At 40.4% G+C, this 15354-nt stretch overlaps 1 protein-coding gene and 1 long non-coding RNA gene across 7 annotated transcripts in view; one reads left to right on the top strand and one right to left on the bottom strand.

Moving 5' to 3' along the window:
* Nucleotides 1-1341: 1341 nt before the first annotated feature.
* Nucleotides 1342-15263, bottom strand: CACYBP (calcyclin binding protein). Of its 3 annotated transcripts, none has more exons than XM_063627383.1 (6): nt 12530-15263; nt 7519-7738; nt 5512-5608; nt 5159-5258; nt 3443-3540; nt 1342-2222 (listed from the first exon to the last, which is right to left on the bottom strand). In XM_063627383.1, exons 1-6 carry the CDS (start codon nt 12599-12601, stop codon nt 2066-2068), a joined length of 744 nt encoding a protein of 247 aa, XP_063483453.1. In that variant the 5' UTR covers nt 12602-15263; the 3' UTR covers nt 1342-2065. The 3 variants fall into 3 exon arrangements, with proteins under 3 accessions (XP_063483453.1, XP_063483454.1, XP_063483455.1); XM_063627384.1 differs by lacking the exon at nt 12530-15263 and adding an exon at nt 12020-12499; XM_063627385.1 differs by lacking the exon at nt 12530-15263 and adding an exon at nt 11617-11753.
* Nucleotides 12485-15354, top strand: part of LOC134734565 (uncharacterized) — a 66245-nt gene continuing 63375 nt past the window's right edge. For all 4 annotated transcript variants that reach the window (XR_010117651.1, XR_010117649.1, XR_010117652.1 and 1 more), the window contains exon 1: nt 12485-12624. This is a non-coding gene — a long non-coding RNA (uncharacterized lncRNA). The remainder of the gene's footprint in view (nt 12625-15354) is intronic.

Raw genomic sequence — 15354 nt, 5'->3', positions numbered from 1 at the left:
GTCATTCTGATGGTTATTACCAAGTACTCTTTTTGAGACGAGTCTTACTCTGTCACCCAGGCTGGAGTGCAGTGGCATGATCTCAGCTCACTGCAACCTCTGCCTCCAGGGTTCCAGTAATTCTTGTCCCTCAGCTTCCCAGGTTCAAATGATTCTTGTCCCTCAGTCTCCCAAGTAGCTGGAATTACAGGCATCTGCCACCATGCCCAGCTAGTTTTTATTTTTAGTAGAGACAGGGTTTCACCATGTTGGCCAGGATGGTCTCGAACTCCTGACCTCAAGTGATCCACCCACCTTGGCCTCCCAAGGTGTTGGGATTACAGGTGTGAGCCACTGCACCCGCCCAAATATTCTTGTTAACCAAAGTTTAACTTTTTCATTTCACTCCCATATATGTGTCCTTATTTCTCCACAGCCTCAACTCAATACTCTTGTTTTTAAACTTCTTTTTCAAGTGAAAGGTAAAAACACTGGTTTATTCTCTTCTGAACAAAGTGAGCATCTTTACATGTTAAAGGTCATTTACATTTCTTTTTGTATGAAGTATTCTTAATTATTGGAATCCTCTCAATACATTGTTTGCCTTGGGTTATGGTGGGGTTTTTCTTGTCCTATAAACATTTTTATGTAGTTAAAATTGATCAATAGTTTTATTTCTTCTAGGTTTTAAGTCACATATAATATTCTCTCATTTTCTTCTAGTATTTGTATGCTTTCATTTTTACAATTAGATCTTCAGGCGGCTTGGACTGTATCATCTATATGCCTATTTTCAGTTATCTTAGTATCATTAAAAACCCATCTTTACCCCACTTTTACCATATTCTGTAACTTTCATATGCATTGTGTCTGCTATTCTATTCATGTGTCAACACCAATTACAGAGGCATAATATGTTTCAGTATTTACTTACAGCTATCCTATATATAAGCTGTTTCTGTATTTTAAATCCTACCATTTTCCAAATTCCCATATTAATTGTAGCTTTAGTTTACCCTTCTGGATTTTTCCTGTGTGTCTAATGGCTTTTTTTTTTTTTAATGAGACAGGTTCTCAATCTGTTACCCAAGCTGGAGTACAGTGGCATGATCATAGCTCACTGCAGCCTTAAACTCCTGGGCTCAAGTGATCCTCCAGCCTGAGTAGCTGGGATTACGGGCGCCAGCCTTCATGCCTGGCTTCAACTGCTTTCTCTGATCTAACTGTGTTGGCTAATACCTCCAGTAAAATATAGTAATGGAGATCACAGGCACTGGTCCTGACTTCAGGGGGAATAGGAGTAATTCCTACTAAAAGCATGATTTTTCTGACATACTCCTAGACAAATAAATCATAAAACTGTTCTAATGAAGAAAAACTTTATTGAGCACAGGAATAGACGGGCTTTCAAATTATTTTTTGCTTTATGGTTATTACTTTTATAAACCATCCGATCCACGGCAAAACTAACTGGTACCATACAAAGATGTGTGTCTATTATTGTCATGTTTAGATTTAGTTTCTATTCCACATTCATTGACAAATACATTTAAATCTAGATAGAAACACCTGTGATTGAATTAGTGCATGGTAATGCATGGCATATACATTGCTTAAGGTGGTAATAAGGGGTCAGATGCTCTACAGCAACCTTCAAGCACAGACACCGATTTGCATTTTATGTAAAACTTCAAGTTTTACTCAATTTTTACACTGGTGGAAGCTGATGTCAGTAACTTAAAGGCAAGCAAATACTTTTCCAATTCTTAGCTGAAAAAAAAATACACACACTGTAGCGTTTTTATTGGGCAAGACTTGCTTTTTGTATTTCACATGAGAATGCAATATAACCCTTCCTTGAACGAAATGACCAGGGTACTAATAAAACCATCTTTGCAGGAGTGTTTAATGAGCTTATTTTATTTAAATAAATCCTCCAGTAGGAAATGGAGAATTCACTGCCTTTACTTAGAAGGCTATGTAAATAGCTATCTGTCAAATTTATATATGCAGCTCACCAATATTCCCTTACTGGAAACATCAGTATTTCCACATCACATCACAGTTCCAAAAGGACTTTAAAGTCTCAAAATTCCGTGTCTCCTTTGGCTTGCTTCTCTCTTGATTCCACCCAGGCTTTATTAATGGTTCGCTTCATATCATCATCTCCATCTTCATAAATTTTCTTTAGAACATTCATCAATCCCTCACTAGGATCTGTTTCAGTGTCATAGGAGGGCTTCCTTTAAAAAGAAAACATATACAACAATGGAGAAACGAAAGCACCGGAAGATACTATAATTCAGGTTGTTAACATTGGCAGGAAGTAGAGGGGTAAGAGGGAAGACAGAGTACCCAAAGATATTCACAATCAAAACAGCACGCACAAATTCATCTTAATGAAAACAACACACACGTACCAAGCATGCACACACTTGGTGCATGAAAGAGGTCATCAAAATAGTAAGGGGCTATTTTTAGGCACAGGGATTTCCCATGATTTTTTTTTTTTTTTTTTTTTTTTTGAGACAGTCTTGCTCTGTCGCTCAGGCTGGAGTGCAGTGGCACAGTCTCAGCTCACTGCAACCTCCGCCTCCCATGTTCAAACAATTCTGTCTGCCTCAGCCTCCCGAGTAGCTGGGATTACAGGCACATGCCACCATGCCCGGCTAATTTTTGTATTTTTAGTAGAGACAGAGTTTCACCATGTTGGCCAGGCTGGTCTCAAACTCCTGACCTCAGGTGATCCGCCTGCCTCAGCCTCCCTAAGTGCTAGGATTACAGGCGTGAGCCACCCCACCTGGCCTCCTGTGATTTTTAACAGGTAAAATAAGGATTTGATTTTCTAACTTGTTTTCATTTTTTAAAAGCATGTTTCCTCATAATTTGAAAAAAAAAATTGAGGGAAAATCATAAACATTACACATGGATGTACCCTGAAGCTCATGTATTTTTTAATTAGAAAAACTCTCCTCTTAAGCCTGAGATACACAGATCTGGGCCTGGGTCTTGAATTAATTTAGTCAGTACCTCTAGAAGATGAACTGACCTAGAATGCAAGTATCACTGAATAAACATTTTTAAAAGGTCATTATTAAGAAGGATAAAAATATTTTATCTTTTTCACTATAAACCAGTGACAATGAAAACTACGCATCACAAGCATCTGAGAAATTTAAAACATACAGGGGTACCTAAGCCTCTCTCGAACTACTGAAACAGAGTATCTGGGAATGGGCACAGTTATTTGTATAGAAGCACAACTGTGCCTAGGGTTAAGAACCACACTAAAGAGCCAACCCTTAACTACAAAGAACTTAAAAAGCAACTTGCTGGATGCGCCCTCTTCAGTAGTTTCTGACAGTTGAAAGCAGAAATATATTATCCATAAAGACAAACTATTAAAAATCCATGATCTCAAACAATACACTAAAATTCTTTTAAAAAATGAAAGTAGACTCACTCTTTTTCTTTGCACTCTTTTTCAACCTGGGTCAGGTAATCCCACCTTGTGTTTTCCACTTTCTTTCTACACAATATAAGAACTGTATCAGTCTTGACCTGGAAGAAAAGCAGGAAAACAAATACAGCTTAGAAGACATGGAGATAAGCATGAATATTTAGAAAACAATTATTTATTAAATTGATCAAGTCCCTAGTATGTATAGACTTATTTTGGGTGCTAGTAATACTTGTATGAATAGGTCAAAATCTGAACATTCATAGTGTGAAAAGACTATAAATAAGTAAAACTTGAATACCGTGATATCCTAGAAAGTGCTATCAAGACAAAGCGGGTGTCAATGGGGGTGGGGGCAGGAACTTCATTAGGAAGGCCTCTCTGAGGCAAAATCTGAGCTGAAGCCTAAGGTCAGGAGAAGGCAGTTGGCAGAGCATGTAGAATGGCTCCAAGATGGGATGATCTTGGTGTGTTTGAGGAGCAGGAGGAGTGGCTGGCTTTTAGTGACTGAAAAGGACAGTAATATAATAAGAGGGGTCAGGGATAGACAAGAAACCAAGTCACATAAGGCAGTAAGGGGCAAGATGAGGCATTTGAAAGTGAGAAAGAAGGGCAATGTACAGGTCTTTAAACAATGATCAATACGACTTCTAGGGATCTTTTGGTACTCTACCTATGGGACTAGTGGATGCAGAAGGGTGCAGTAAGACAGCAAATCCAACTGTATTTGAGTATCCCCCGTAAGCTGTTAAGTAATTATGTATTATAAAAACAGATGGCAGAATGGCATGTCTATATACCTAACGCATTAAACTTCATTTATTCAAATTAGGCAGAAAAGAGGGACTATCTGGTTTAGTAAAAATTACAAAGAGTAGTTTTTAAAAGACAGTTTCCTTTTTTTTTTTTTTTTGAGACGGAGTCTCGCTCTGTCGCCAGGCTGGAGTGCAGTGGCGCAATCTCGGCTCACTGCAAGCTCCGCCTCCCAGGTTCACGCCATTCTCCTGCCTCAGCCTCTCCGAGTAGCTGGGACTACAGGTGCCCGCCACCACGCCCGGCTAATTTTTTGTATTTTTAGTAGAGATGGGGTTTCACCGTGTTATCCAGGATGGTCTCGATCTCCTGACCTCGTGATCCGCCCGCCTCGGCCTCCCAAAGTGCTGGGATTACAAGTGTGAGCCACCGCGCCCGGCCTTCCTTATTTTTATAGCTGCCTCTAACTCCAAGGAGGCTAAGTGCTTAAGACCTCCTTTTATGTATATGAGTATTATGCACAATGCTAACACTAGCATTAATTTAAGCACTTTACACATGGTATTACACTTCAGTGTATCATTTCAACTTTGTGAAATAAATTATTACTATCGCATAAATGCAGAAACTGAGGCACAGAGTGATAAAGCTGCCAAAGGTCACAAACAATAAGCTGTAAACCTGGCATAAAACTCAAGTCTCACTCTTAACTACTTTCAAATGTTTACTTCCTCCCTGATTTTAATGGAATATTCTTACAATAGCCTATTCTTCTACAAAAGGAGTTGGCAAATGTTCTCTGTCAAGGGCCGCATAGTAAATATTTTAGGTTTCATTTAGGGTCTGCTGTAGCCACTTAACTCTGCCATTGTAGCACAAATTCATTCCAGTTCATCTCAGTTCTAAATCAGCCAGGTTCAATTTGGTAAGGTTTCACAATATTACAACCAAAAAGAGCACACTCACTTTTTTTGAACTGCCTTCCACAGAGATGGGTTTCAAGAGATTGTTCACAATCATGGAGTAACTCTTCCCATTTAGATTCTTCACCAAAAGATCAAATGACCTGCAACACAATGGTGAATACATCATCTTTCTAGTTCTATGAAAGGTACTCTTACTCCATAGTTCTTGTGGAAAAAAAGCTGCTGGCTTTCTTTCAGGGTGTGCATTTGGCCAGTTAACGCTCACCTCTTCAAAGTAGTTGTAAAGGATAATTAATTCTAAATTTAAGAATTTTAAAAACTGCAAAGAAAAGAGTCTCAAGGCAATGTTGACTGTTAATGATCACTGTCTTTCCCATTATAATGAGAACTCACCTCTCTGTGAAATGCACCTGCACATTCTCAGGGGGAACTTGATGAACTCCAGTTAAGGTAATGTAGATTTTCACAAACTTATCTGACTGATCCCATCCTGGCAACGACAACAAAAGATGGGACGTAAGTAAGCCTCTGAAACTATCTTTAGAACAGCAAATGCACATGGCTCATAACTCAGGAAAGTAGAATTATGAAAATCCAGTCATATAAACATGAAAAAATTTGAAATATAAGAAACTTTCTAGGTTGAGAAATGGAGCCTCAAAGCAGTTAAGTACTCTACCCAAAGTTAGGCATCTAACAAGTGGTAGAATTCAGATTCAAATCCAGGTTTCTGAATACAAAACCTATGCTCTTTTTATCCCTCAGAATAAAAATATGATCACTAAATACATTCTTTAAGATTAGTTCATTTACGGCTTTTATGGAAACAATTTTGTCCTACATCTAAATACTGGTAGTTCTCCACTAAGCTGGATGGCTAAGTATCAATACTAATTCCATAACCATTTCTACTTCTGTAAGTAGTCTAACAAATGGAATCCTAGCTCTCTTAATTCCTTTCCAGGGCAAAGTAGAATGTAAAAGACTCCAATTCTTCATCCAAATCTGACAAACCTACTGGTATCTATTAAATGCCATTTCAGTATGTATTATCAAACTACCAGTACGTCTCTAACCTAGAACTCTGTCAATATAAAAGACATATATATATACTTCACAAAATACCATCACATCTGTAGAAAGTAAAAAACTTCACAAAAAAGCATCTTCTGTTTATCAAGAATATATACATACATATCCCTATTCCTCACTTAGTCCTACAGAATAGAAACATGCCCCATCCTCCATGACGTTTTTCACATTGCATGCCTATCTCAAAACATCTCATGTACCCCATAAATAAATACACCTACTATGTACCCTCAAAAATGAAAAAGAAACATAGTGTTGATGAAAAAATGCCCTAGTGGGTTCCAGAGAACTTCATTTATTAATAGTTTCTCCCCATTCAGTCAGTCCATCCTCCGGATCGACAAGTTTCTCCCTCAACACAAATCTATGTTCCTGGTTAAAATACCAGAATCCTCAACACCTTCAGACCAGTTTCCTATACTCAACTGAGTAACTGAGTACACAGTGCAATTTCCTATAGTACTATATAGCACATCTCTTAAGCACGACATACACATGCTTTTCACTATAACAATACTCAAAATAGATCATGCCTTCCAAGTCTCTATTCACGTCCTCTGCTCATGCTGTTCCCTTCCTTTTTGACTTGCTGAACGTACGACTCATCCTTCACACTCAAATCTAATTCTCCCTGTTCCTCACCTCCAGAATTACTTCCTCAGCTATGTTACCTTTTATGTGCTAGACATTATTAGCACAAAGAAAAACAAGACTGTCCTTGCTCCAATGAGAGCTCATCACTCATATTCAACTTGTGCTGCCGCCAAAACAAAAAAGTGTATACACCATTGAAGGAAAACAGTATTACTACATTGTTACACTATGAGTTATACGTCAATGTCCCAACCACAACATGAGCAAGGATTGAGTCTTAGTCACTGTTGTGTATCTGTAAGTCCAAGCACAATAGTGATACACATTTAGGTGCTCAAAAATATTTTCTGAATTTAACTGGATTCCTCTCCTCAGTTAATTGTGGTGGTTGGCAGAGTGAAACATAAAACATGATTAAAAACCACCACCACCACCACCACCAAAGCTGTGCCTCATATATACTGAACAATTTCAGAATAAGTTCGTTCCTTGTTGTTACATTTTGTAGTAAATCACTTTACTCTTGTTAACAGCTTCTAGAATGCATCCTTTCCTATTTATATCTAAAAAAAGTTTTATTAAATAAAAACTGATGGGTCTTGTTCCAAGCCACCAAAAACACAGACTCAAAACTCACTGGGGATGAATTTGTTAGACCACTATGAGGAATAGGTTGCTCGGAGGCAGAACTGGCTGTAAGGAAGCAAGTCATACCATAATTACTGATTTTCACCGTATAGCCCGTTGTAATGGGAGCAACCACAGCCGCTGGTTTTTCATTATCAAGAAGTTCTGCTTTCTTCTGTGATTTCTGTTGCATCTTGTTCTTGATTTCTGTCTCAATCTTGGATTTTTCAGCTGTAAGAGCATCACGTACTCTTTTCCTAGTAGCCTTTTCCAGCAACACCTTTACCTCTTCTAGATCTTTCTGTAGCTGTGTTAAGACAAAAAATAAGTTAGCTATGATAAATAAGGAAATGGCTTGATATTGTGCTTATCACTCATTTCAACTTACTGAAATAAGCACTAAGAATTAAGAGGTTCATCTAAATTTTCTAGGATTGAGTTGCAACTTCAATTCTTCCCTCTGGCTTATTAACTGTAATTAACTCAAGTTTCCTTTTTTTCAAAAGGAAAACTTTGAACAATCTTGAAGAAACAATAAATAGGTCTTCAAACCTAAATTTTCCAGTTTATGTTTTAAAATATTTACAAGAAACGTCTGCGACTTAAAAAGTAAAACAAAGAATTTTTTTTGACAAAGGATTCATAGATTTCCTTGTAACATCTAATCCGAGTGTCATTAGATGTTAGACACTTTTAAAATATTTAAGAGATGAGAGAACATGCAGTGACCGTGGTAAAATGCTATATAGCAAACTTAACTGAGGTAATGAATGCTCCACTTTCTGTCACTGATTGGTCTTCATTGATCTTCCCACCTCAATACGTCACATAAATAAAGTCTTAATTTTTAAGACAAAAGATTAAAAAAAAAAATTTCTGCTTTTGAGGAAGTCTTGCTCTGAAGCTGGGTCAGTCATACACTCAGAAGTGTAGGAGTTGGTTGCACAGAAGGTGACAAAAGACCGAAAATGCAACATACTCTTGGAAATTATCTTTTTAAAAAGCCACCACGTTCTCGTTTTCTTCTCATGCCAATCCATCATCTATTAAAGTCTACTACTTTCTACTTTCTAGAGATAGAGGCAACATTTTATGAAATTCAAGAGTTAAAGACAATGTTAGAAAATTATTGAGCCTAAGTTTTTTTTCCCCCAATTACCCTCTGACATACTGCAAATACACAAGATCTTTCCAAACAGCTGTTTCACTTTTCTTACAGTAACTTTACACTCTGGCTTGATACTAGCAACTTGACCAAAAAAATCTTGTGTCACAGCTTGATTATATCAAAAGCTCAATTTAAAAAAGTCTTTTAGTGCTTTATAACTTAGAATATCAGACGCACAACAGAGTTTGAAAGCCTGTTTCTTAATAGTCTTATAAAATGCAATAACAGAACTAGTTCTTTTCTTTTACTACAAGTCTTTTATTATCTCATTTAACTCAGATGCCCTAGTTTTGCCTATCTATAACAGATGACATGGTATAAAAAGTTCAACTCTGGCCAGGTGCAGTGGCTCACACCTGTAATCTCAGCACTTTGGGAGGCCAAAGCAGGTGGATCACTTGAGGTTAGGGGTTCAAGACCAACCTGACCAACATGGCGAAAGCCCGTTTCTACTTAAAATTCAAAAATTTGCCGGGTGTGGTGGCACGTGCCTGTAATCCCAGCTACTCGGGAAGCTGAGGCAGGAGAATCGCTTGAACCCGGGAGGCAAGGGTTGCAGTGACCCGAGATCGCGCCATTGCAGTCCAGCCTGGGCAACAAGAGCAAAACTCGGTCTCAAAAAAAAAAAAAAAAATCAACTCTGCCCAACCCTCTTGTCCACACTCTCGACCCTTCCAAGAACAGCTCATATTACTATGACAAAAAATCTTGCAAACTCATCTTTTGAGCACAGAACCAAGATGTTTCAGTTCAAAGTAATATTTTTATTGTAATGGTTTCAAAAAAAACGCTGATTCTACAACTCCTAATTCATAATAAAAATATTGAAATGTAAAATTAAATATATTAAGTCTAAGCAAGAGGTTTTGCTTTTTGACTGAAATAGGAATACTTTATCTAGCAGAATCAGAAAGGTACTTCGAATTAGGCAAGGGATTCTCCCAATGGCTGAATTCCCAAGCCCTCTTTATTGCCAGTTTTGACTCTAAAGTACTCTTTTTATTATAAAGTATCTACTGAAAAAACTTAAAACTGAGACAGTTCCTCAGTTCTGTTATTGGCAGACTTGAAACCAACAAAGGTGATTCCTTTGATGCTTTTTCTGCACAAATACTTTAAGATGTCCTAGTTTCTTATCTAATTTATCATGTAATTTTCCTTGTCTTCTTGGCATGTATTTGTTCTACGTATATAAAAATTTTATTTTCCTTTTATCCCTACCCATAACGCATTCAAGCTTTATCTTCCTATTTCCTAATTTTTCACTAGGAGGCATTAACACCAATGTGTCTCAAAAATGGGCAAAGGAATTCAACACACATTTCTCCAAAGACACAGAAATGGACACCAAGAACATTAAAGATGCTCTACATCGTCATCATTGGGTAAACGCATATCAAATTCCCAAGATGCTACTCCACACCCAGTAGGATGGTATCATAAACCGAAAAAGAAAAATAAATACCCCAGAAAATAACAAATGTTGATAAGGATGTGGAGAAACTGGAAGCTTCAAACATTGCTTGTGGGAATATGATGCAACCACTCTGGAAATAGTCTAACAGTTTCTCAAAAAGTTACCATATGAACCAGTAATTCCACTCCTAGGTATATAACCCAGAGAACTGAAAACACATCCACACAAAAAACTTGGATACGGTACTCGCAGCAGCATTATTTATGCTAGTCACGAAGTGGAAATAAGGCCGGGCGCCATGGCTCACACCTGTAATCCCAGCACTTTCAGAGGCGAGGCGGGCGGGCAGATCACTTGAGATCAGGAGTTCGAGACCAGCCTGGCCAACGTGCTGAAACCCCATCGCTACTAAAAATACAAAAATTAGCCGGGCATGATGGCACGTGCCTGTAAACCCAGCTACTCAAGAGGCTAAGGCAGGAGAATCCTTTGAACCCGGGAGACGGAGATCGCAGTGAGCCGAGATTGCGCCACTGCACTCCAGCCTGGGCGACAGAGCCAGACTCCGTCTCAAAAAAAGAAGTGGAAATAAATGTCCATACACGGATGAAAGGATAAACACAATGTGCCATATGCCTATAATAGAATATTATTCAGCCATAAAGAGCATGTGTACTGATACACGCTACACCATGGATGAACTTGAAAACGTTAGTGCTAAGTTAAAGGAGGCAAAAAACAAAAGGCCACATACAGCATGACTCCATTTATATGAAATGCCTAGAATAGGCAAATTCACAGAAAGTACAAGATGAGTAGTTGTCAGGGGCTGAGGGAGGAATGGGAAGCAATTGTTTAAAAGACACTAAATGGTTTCTTTTTGGAGTGATGAAACAAAAATGAAGTGCTCTTAAATGTATATTTCTAAGTACCTAAACTGAGAACGACCTCTACTTTCAAGAGGACGAACACTGAGCTATCCACCTACAAGACTGTGAAGTTCTCTCCTAGGGGCACATAGTAACCAAGACCTACCTTAAAAGACTTGTCACAAGATACCCAGATTAATACTGGAACACACAAACCTCAGTTTTTCTTCATTTAAAGAAAAGATTTTGAGTTAAAACAAAAACAAAACAAAAGCTTGGGATTCCCCAGTACTTGTTTTCATAAAGCAAATCTAGTTAATACACACCCAACCCTTAACTGTGAATAACTGTCCCGTCTTCACCTCCCACTTAGGCCAGGAAATGAGCAATACAAATACTATCATTCCCATTTTCTAACTAAGCAAACTAAGTCTCCACAAAATTTAATTCTCCAACGTTCAGAGTTTACAGAGCTTTAACACAGGCCATTCGCTTTCTTACTATTAATTACAACTAACTTTCCAAGTTATTTATTTTAAAAATCACATATAGCAGATTGCTGTTTGCCAATCACTGACTTAAACACCTAGAAATCAGATTTTTTAACAATCCTATGAAATGGATGCTACTGCGACATAGAGAAGCTAAACAACTTGCCCAGAGTAACACAGCTCCTCGTGTGTAGAGAAAACGTGACTAAGAGAATTCAAGTGCCAGCACCGAGAACTCACCTTCCAACCGCCCTCTACCAAGAACGACACTCATGTTTGCACCCAGCTTTGCTTGAATGAAGCTTCCTGTCCACTGGCTGGGAAACCAGGGCAGAAAGGGCCTGAGGAACACGCGCAAGGGGCCGCTCTCCCAGACCCACTCCCCGCACCGCCTGCACGGAGAATCGCCGCACACCCCCGCTCGGGCCGGCAGGCGGATGGGGTGCGAGGTCGAGGGGAAACGCGGGGGAGCCGACGGCGCAACAAGGCGCGAGTGAGGTGTCCCCCGGGAAGGCGGCGCACCGACTGCCGCGGGACCGGGTCGCCGCAGGGCGGCTCAGCCCACGGAAACGGCGGTGGGGCAGGAGGCTGGCGCTGCAGCTCCAGCCGGGGGACATGAGGAAGAGGGGGCCGGACCACTTACCTCTTCTGAAGCCATGGGGGCTGGGTCAGGCTGAAGGCCCGAGCTGCAGCCGCGCAGAGGAAGGAACAGGAAATGCCGCGCCGAGCCCTCAAACCGAGCGCAGACGCCTACCCACACGAGTCGCGGCGCCGCAGCCTGCGCGCACACCGACCCTGCGCGAGATCGCGGCCCGCCTCCGGCACGCGACGGATCTCGAACCTTCGCGAGGCAGCCACCGCCACCGCCCACCGCGAGCACTCACAGCCCGCCAAGCCTAGCCCCACCCACCGTTCCCCGCCTCGCCGAGCCTGGCTCCACCCCGCCCCGCCCCGCCCCGCCGAGTCAGGCTCCGCCCGCCTGCCGAATCTCCTAGCAACGCTCAAGTCTCGCGAGCGAACCGGCAGTCCGAGAAGAGTAATGTCTTCCTCTTCGCCCTGACAACTTTATGTATTATAATTTGACCGCGCTGGGCCACGCTGCGCAGTCGCAGCTCGGAACCGCTGCCTAAACCCAGCCCCGGAAATAACGTACCGATCTTCGGAGTCCAAGTCGGAAGTTGACTGGAGAGTCATCTGCTTCCGTCCGCTCTAGAACACCAGACATACCACGCAGCCATGTTGTGTAAGGTTAGTCTCTCAGCCTCCGCGAGAAGAAGGCAAAAAATGGGGAGGAGCAGCCTGGTTACGTTGAAACAAGAAAGAACAGATATGTTAAGCGTGGAGGGCTCTTGATGGTAGCGGTTTGATTTTCTGTGAGTTTGGCGCGGTGGAGACGTCACCGAGGTCTATCAGCTCCGACGTGGTGGCGTCATCACTGGCCGCCGTAGGAGGTGGAGCTGCGTTGGCCACGTAACCGGGCCCCGTAGCGGAAGCCCAGGTCAAGGCGCTAACAAAAGGGCTGGCCTATGGCCAGTTTCAGGCCATCCTTTCTGTTGTGGACTGTTGAAGCACAATTTCCTGGTGCTTTCGCCCCTTTCATCGACCATTTCAATAGTCCGTAGTTCTCGCCTGGGTTTGGATTCGGTATAAGTGAGCCCGTTTACCATCAAAGAAAATGGTGAAATGCCTTCTGGAGATGATGTTCTCTTCTGGTTCTAACCCTGCCACTCAGTGAGACCCCAGAGAAGCTTAGTTTTCAGATTATTCTAGTCCTTGGCAGGCTCAAAATGTCAACAACACGGTTGGAAACAATCCCTGAGAGGTCACATAGCGCGCACTCAGCTTTATAGATCGTCCAAGGCAGCGATTAGAATCAGCATCTCGGAGAGGAAAAAAAGCTGTTAGCGAAATGGAGGCTGACCATTATCTGTAGTAAAGAATCGGAAGTACAGTACAAAAATAAATTGCCGAAACGCAACATGCGTGAATTTCACACAAAAAAATGAAGTTAAGGGAAAGAAGCCAGACGTAGAAGAGTTCATAGTGCGTGGGTCCATTTAAAAACTAGCCCATGGTGTTAATGAGCACAGTGGGGAGGACAATGACATGAAAGAGCCACCAGGGGGCTTTTGAGGTTCAGGTAATGTTTCTTGATTTGGACACTGATTATAGATAGGTGGGTTCACTTTAGAAATCTCATTGAGTTGTAAAAGTATATTTATGTACGTAGTTTTTTCTGTAGATTATGCTTAAGGCCCGGCGAAGGGGAATTTGCCCAGGTAATGGAAATATTACACCGATACATAGAATTGTCAAAGTTTATGGGATGAACTCCTAAGAGCTGTGTATTTTAGAGTATACATTTTTTTAAGTGTCCGACCAATAGCTGAAATTATTAAGTACATAATTATATAAAAACAAATATGGATCTAATGCAGTGAACAGTTACCTCGTTCTTTTAATTGCTCAGGCTAAGGAGTCATATCCGAGTCTTCTATCTCAGGCCTTACATCTTATATAACAAGCCTTACTGGCTTAATCTTCAAAATATGTAGCGAATTAAACGACTTCTCACAACCTCTGCGTCTACCACCTGACGGGGTTTGGGACATGCTACCCAAAAATATGGCACCTAGACATACTGAATACTTTAAACTGAAGGAATTTAAGAAAGACCATATGCAGGAATGTCTCTAACTTTCTTGCACCTTTCTGCTCTGAAGCAGGACGTAATACCCTCATGTGAGAGTTGCCCTGTCTATACCTGGAATAAAAGTAACATCTTTATCTGTGAAAACACAGGGACATAGAGACGAATATGAACATCAGGCCTTGCTAAGTTTCCCTCAGTTTATTACCCTTAGATCACAGTCTTTTAGCCCCATCACATTTTCCCACAATTCTCCATTCTTCTTCAAACCTACTGTAAACAACACTAAGGTTAACTGTTTATTTGGGTCTTCATTTCTTTATGAAGTTTCCATGTTACGTAAAACTAATATTAATATTTATGCTTTTCTTTTGTTAATTTGTCTTTTGTTACAGGATCCCCAGCCAATGAGCCTAAAATGGGTAGAAGGAAAAGATATTTCTTACCCTACACACCCAGGTCCAAGCCATCATTATTTTATCTGAAATTTATCTTCCTAACTGATTTCTCTGCTTCCCCATTGTGCCTTTAGAGTTAGTTTTCCACAGAGCAGCTCGAGATATCTTTTCAGATCATTATATCCCTTTGCTTAAAAACCTCTAACAGCTTCCTATTAGGCTTAGAATAAAGTACAAACGCGTTAATGTGAACTTGAGTGTTTTACGTATCTTATCTCACCTTTATGAGCTTCGTGTCAGAACCCATCTCTCACCACTCTTCCTTCCCTGCTCCCTGATTTAAACAGTGTGGCATTTTTCTCATTCATTGAACCCACTGAGTTTGCTCTTGCCTCCAAGTCTGTACCCAGCGTTCTCTCTAGCTATAATCCTCTTCCTCCAGCTCATCACACAGATCATTTCTTCACTCTATTTAGGTCTTTCAGAAGTAACACTAAGGGAGGCTTTTCCAGACAATATTATGCAAATATAAATGGACATGTGACAAATACTTTATTCGACTCATTAGTTACTGAGAGTGTATTTGAGTAGCCAGGTATTTATAGGCAATTTAATAATGTAATGTTAGTATAAGGTGGCAAGGTTAGATACAAACCTGTTAATGTCTCACAGGGTAATAAACTATAACTTTTGGTGTTATCTGTTCCACTGGAAAGGAAGTAGGGATTTGCATTCTTACTGGACAAAAATCTACAAGTTAATGTATAGATTCAGTATAGGACTTTTAAATCAGTAGTGAACAATGAAATGAACAAAGTACAATCCCCTAGTCCTTGGTTTGACACTGAAAGGACATGCCACTCACCTTTTTGCCTTGTTTCCAAAGTTTGGAATAATTTTCCTTTCAAAGTGAAATTATTTCTCATTCAG

The sequence above is a fragment of the Symphalangus syndactylus genome, chromosome 12 (genome assembly GCF_028878055.3).
Source record: "Symphalangus syndactylus isolate Jambi chromosome 12, NHGRI_mSymSyn1-v2.1_pri, whole genome shotgun sequence".
In the NCBI taxonomy this organism is placed as follows: domain Eukaryota; kingdom Metazoa; phylum Chordata; class Mammalia; order Primates; family Hylobatidae; genus Symphalangus; species Symphalangus syndactylus.
Note: the sequence above shows the minus strand (reverse complement) of the source record. Positions and strands in the feature narration are given on the sequence as shown.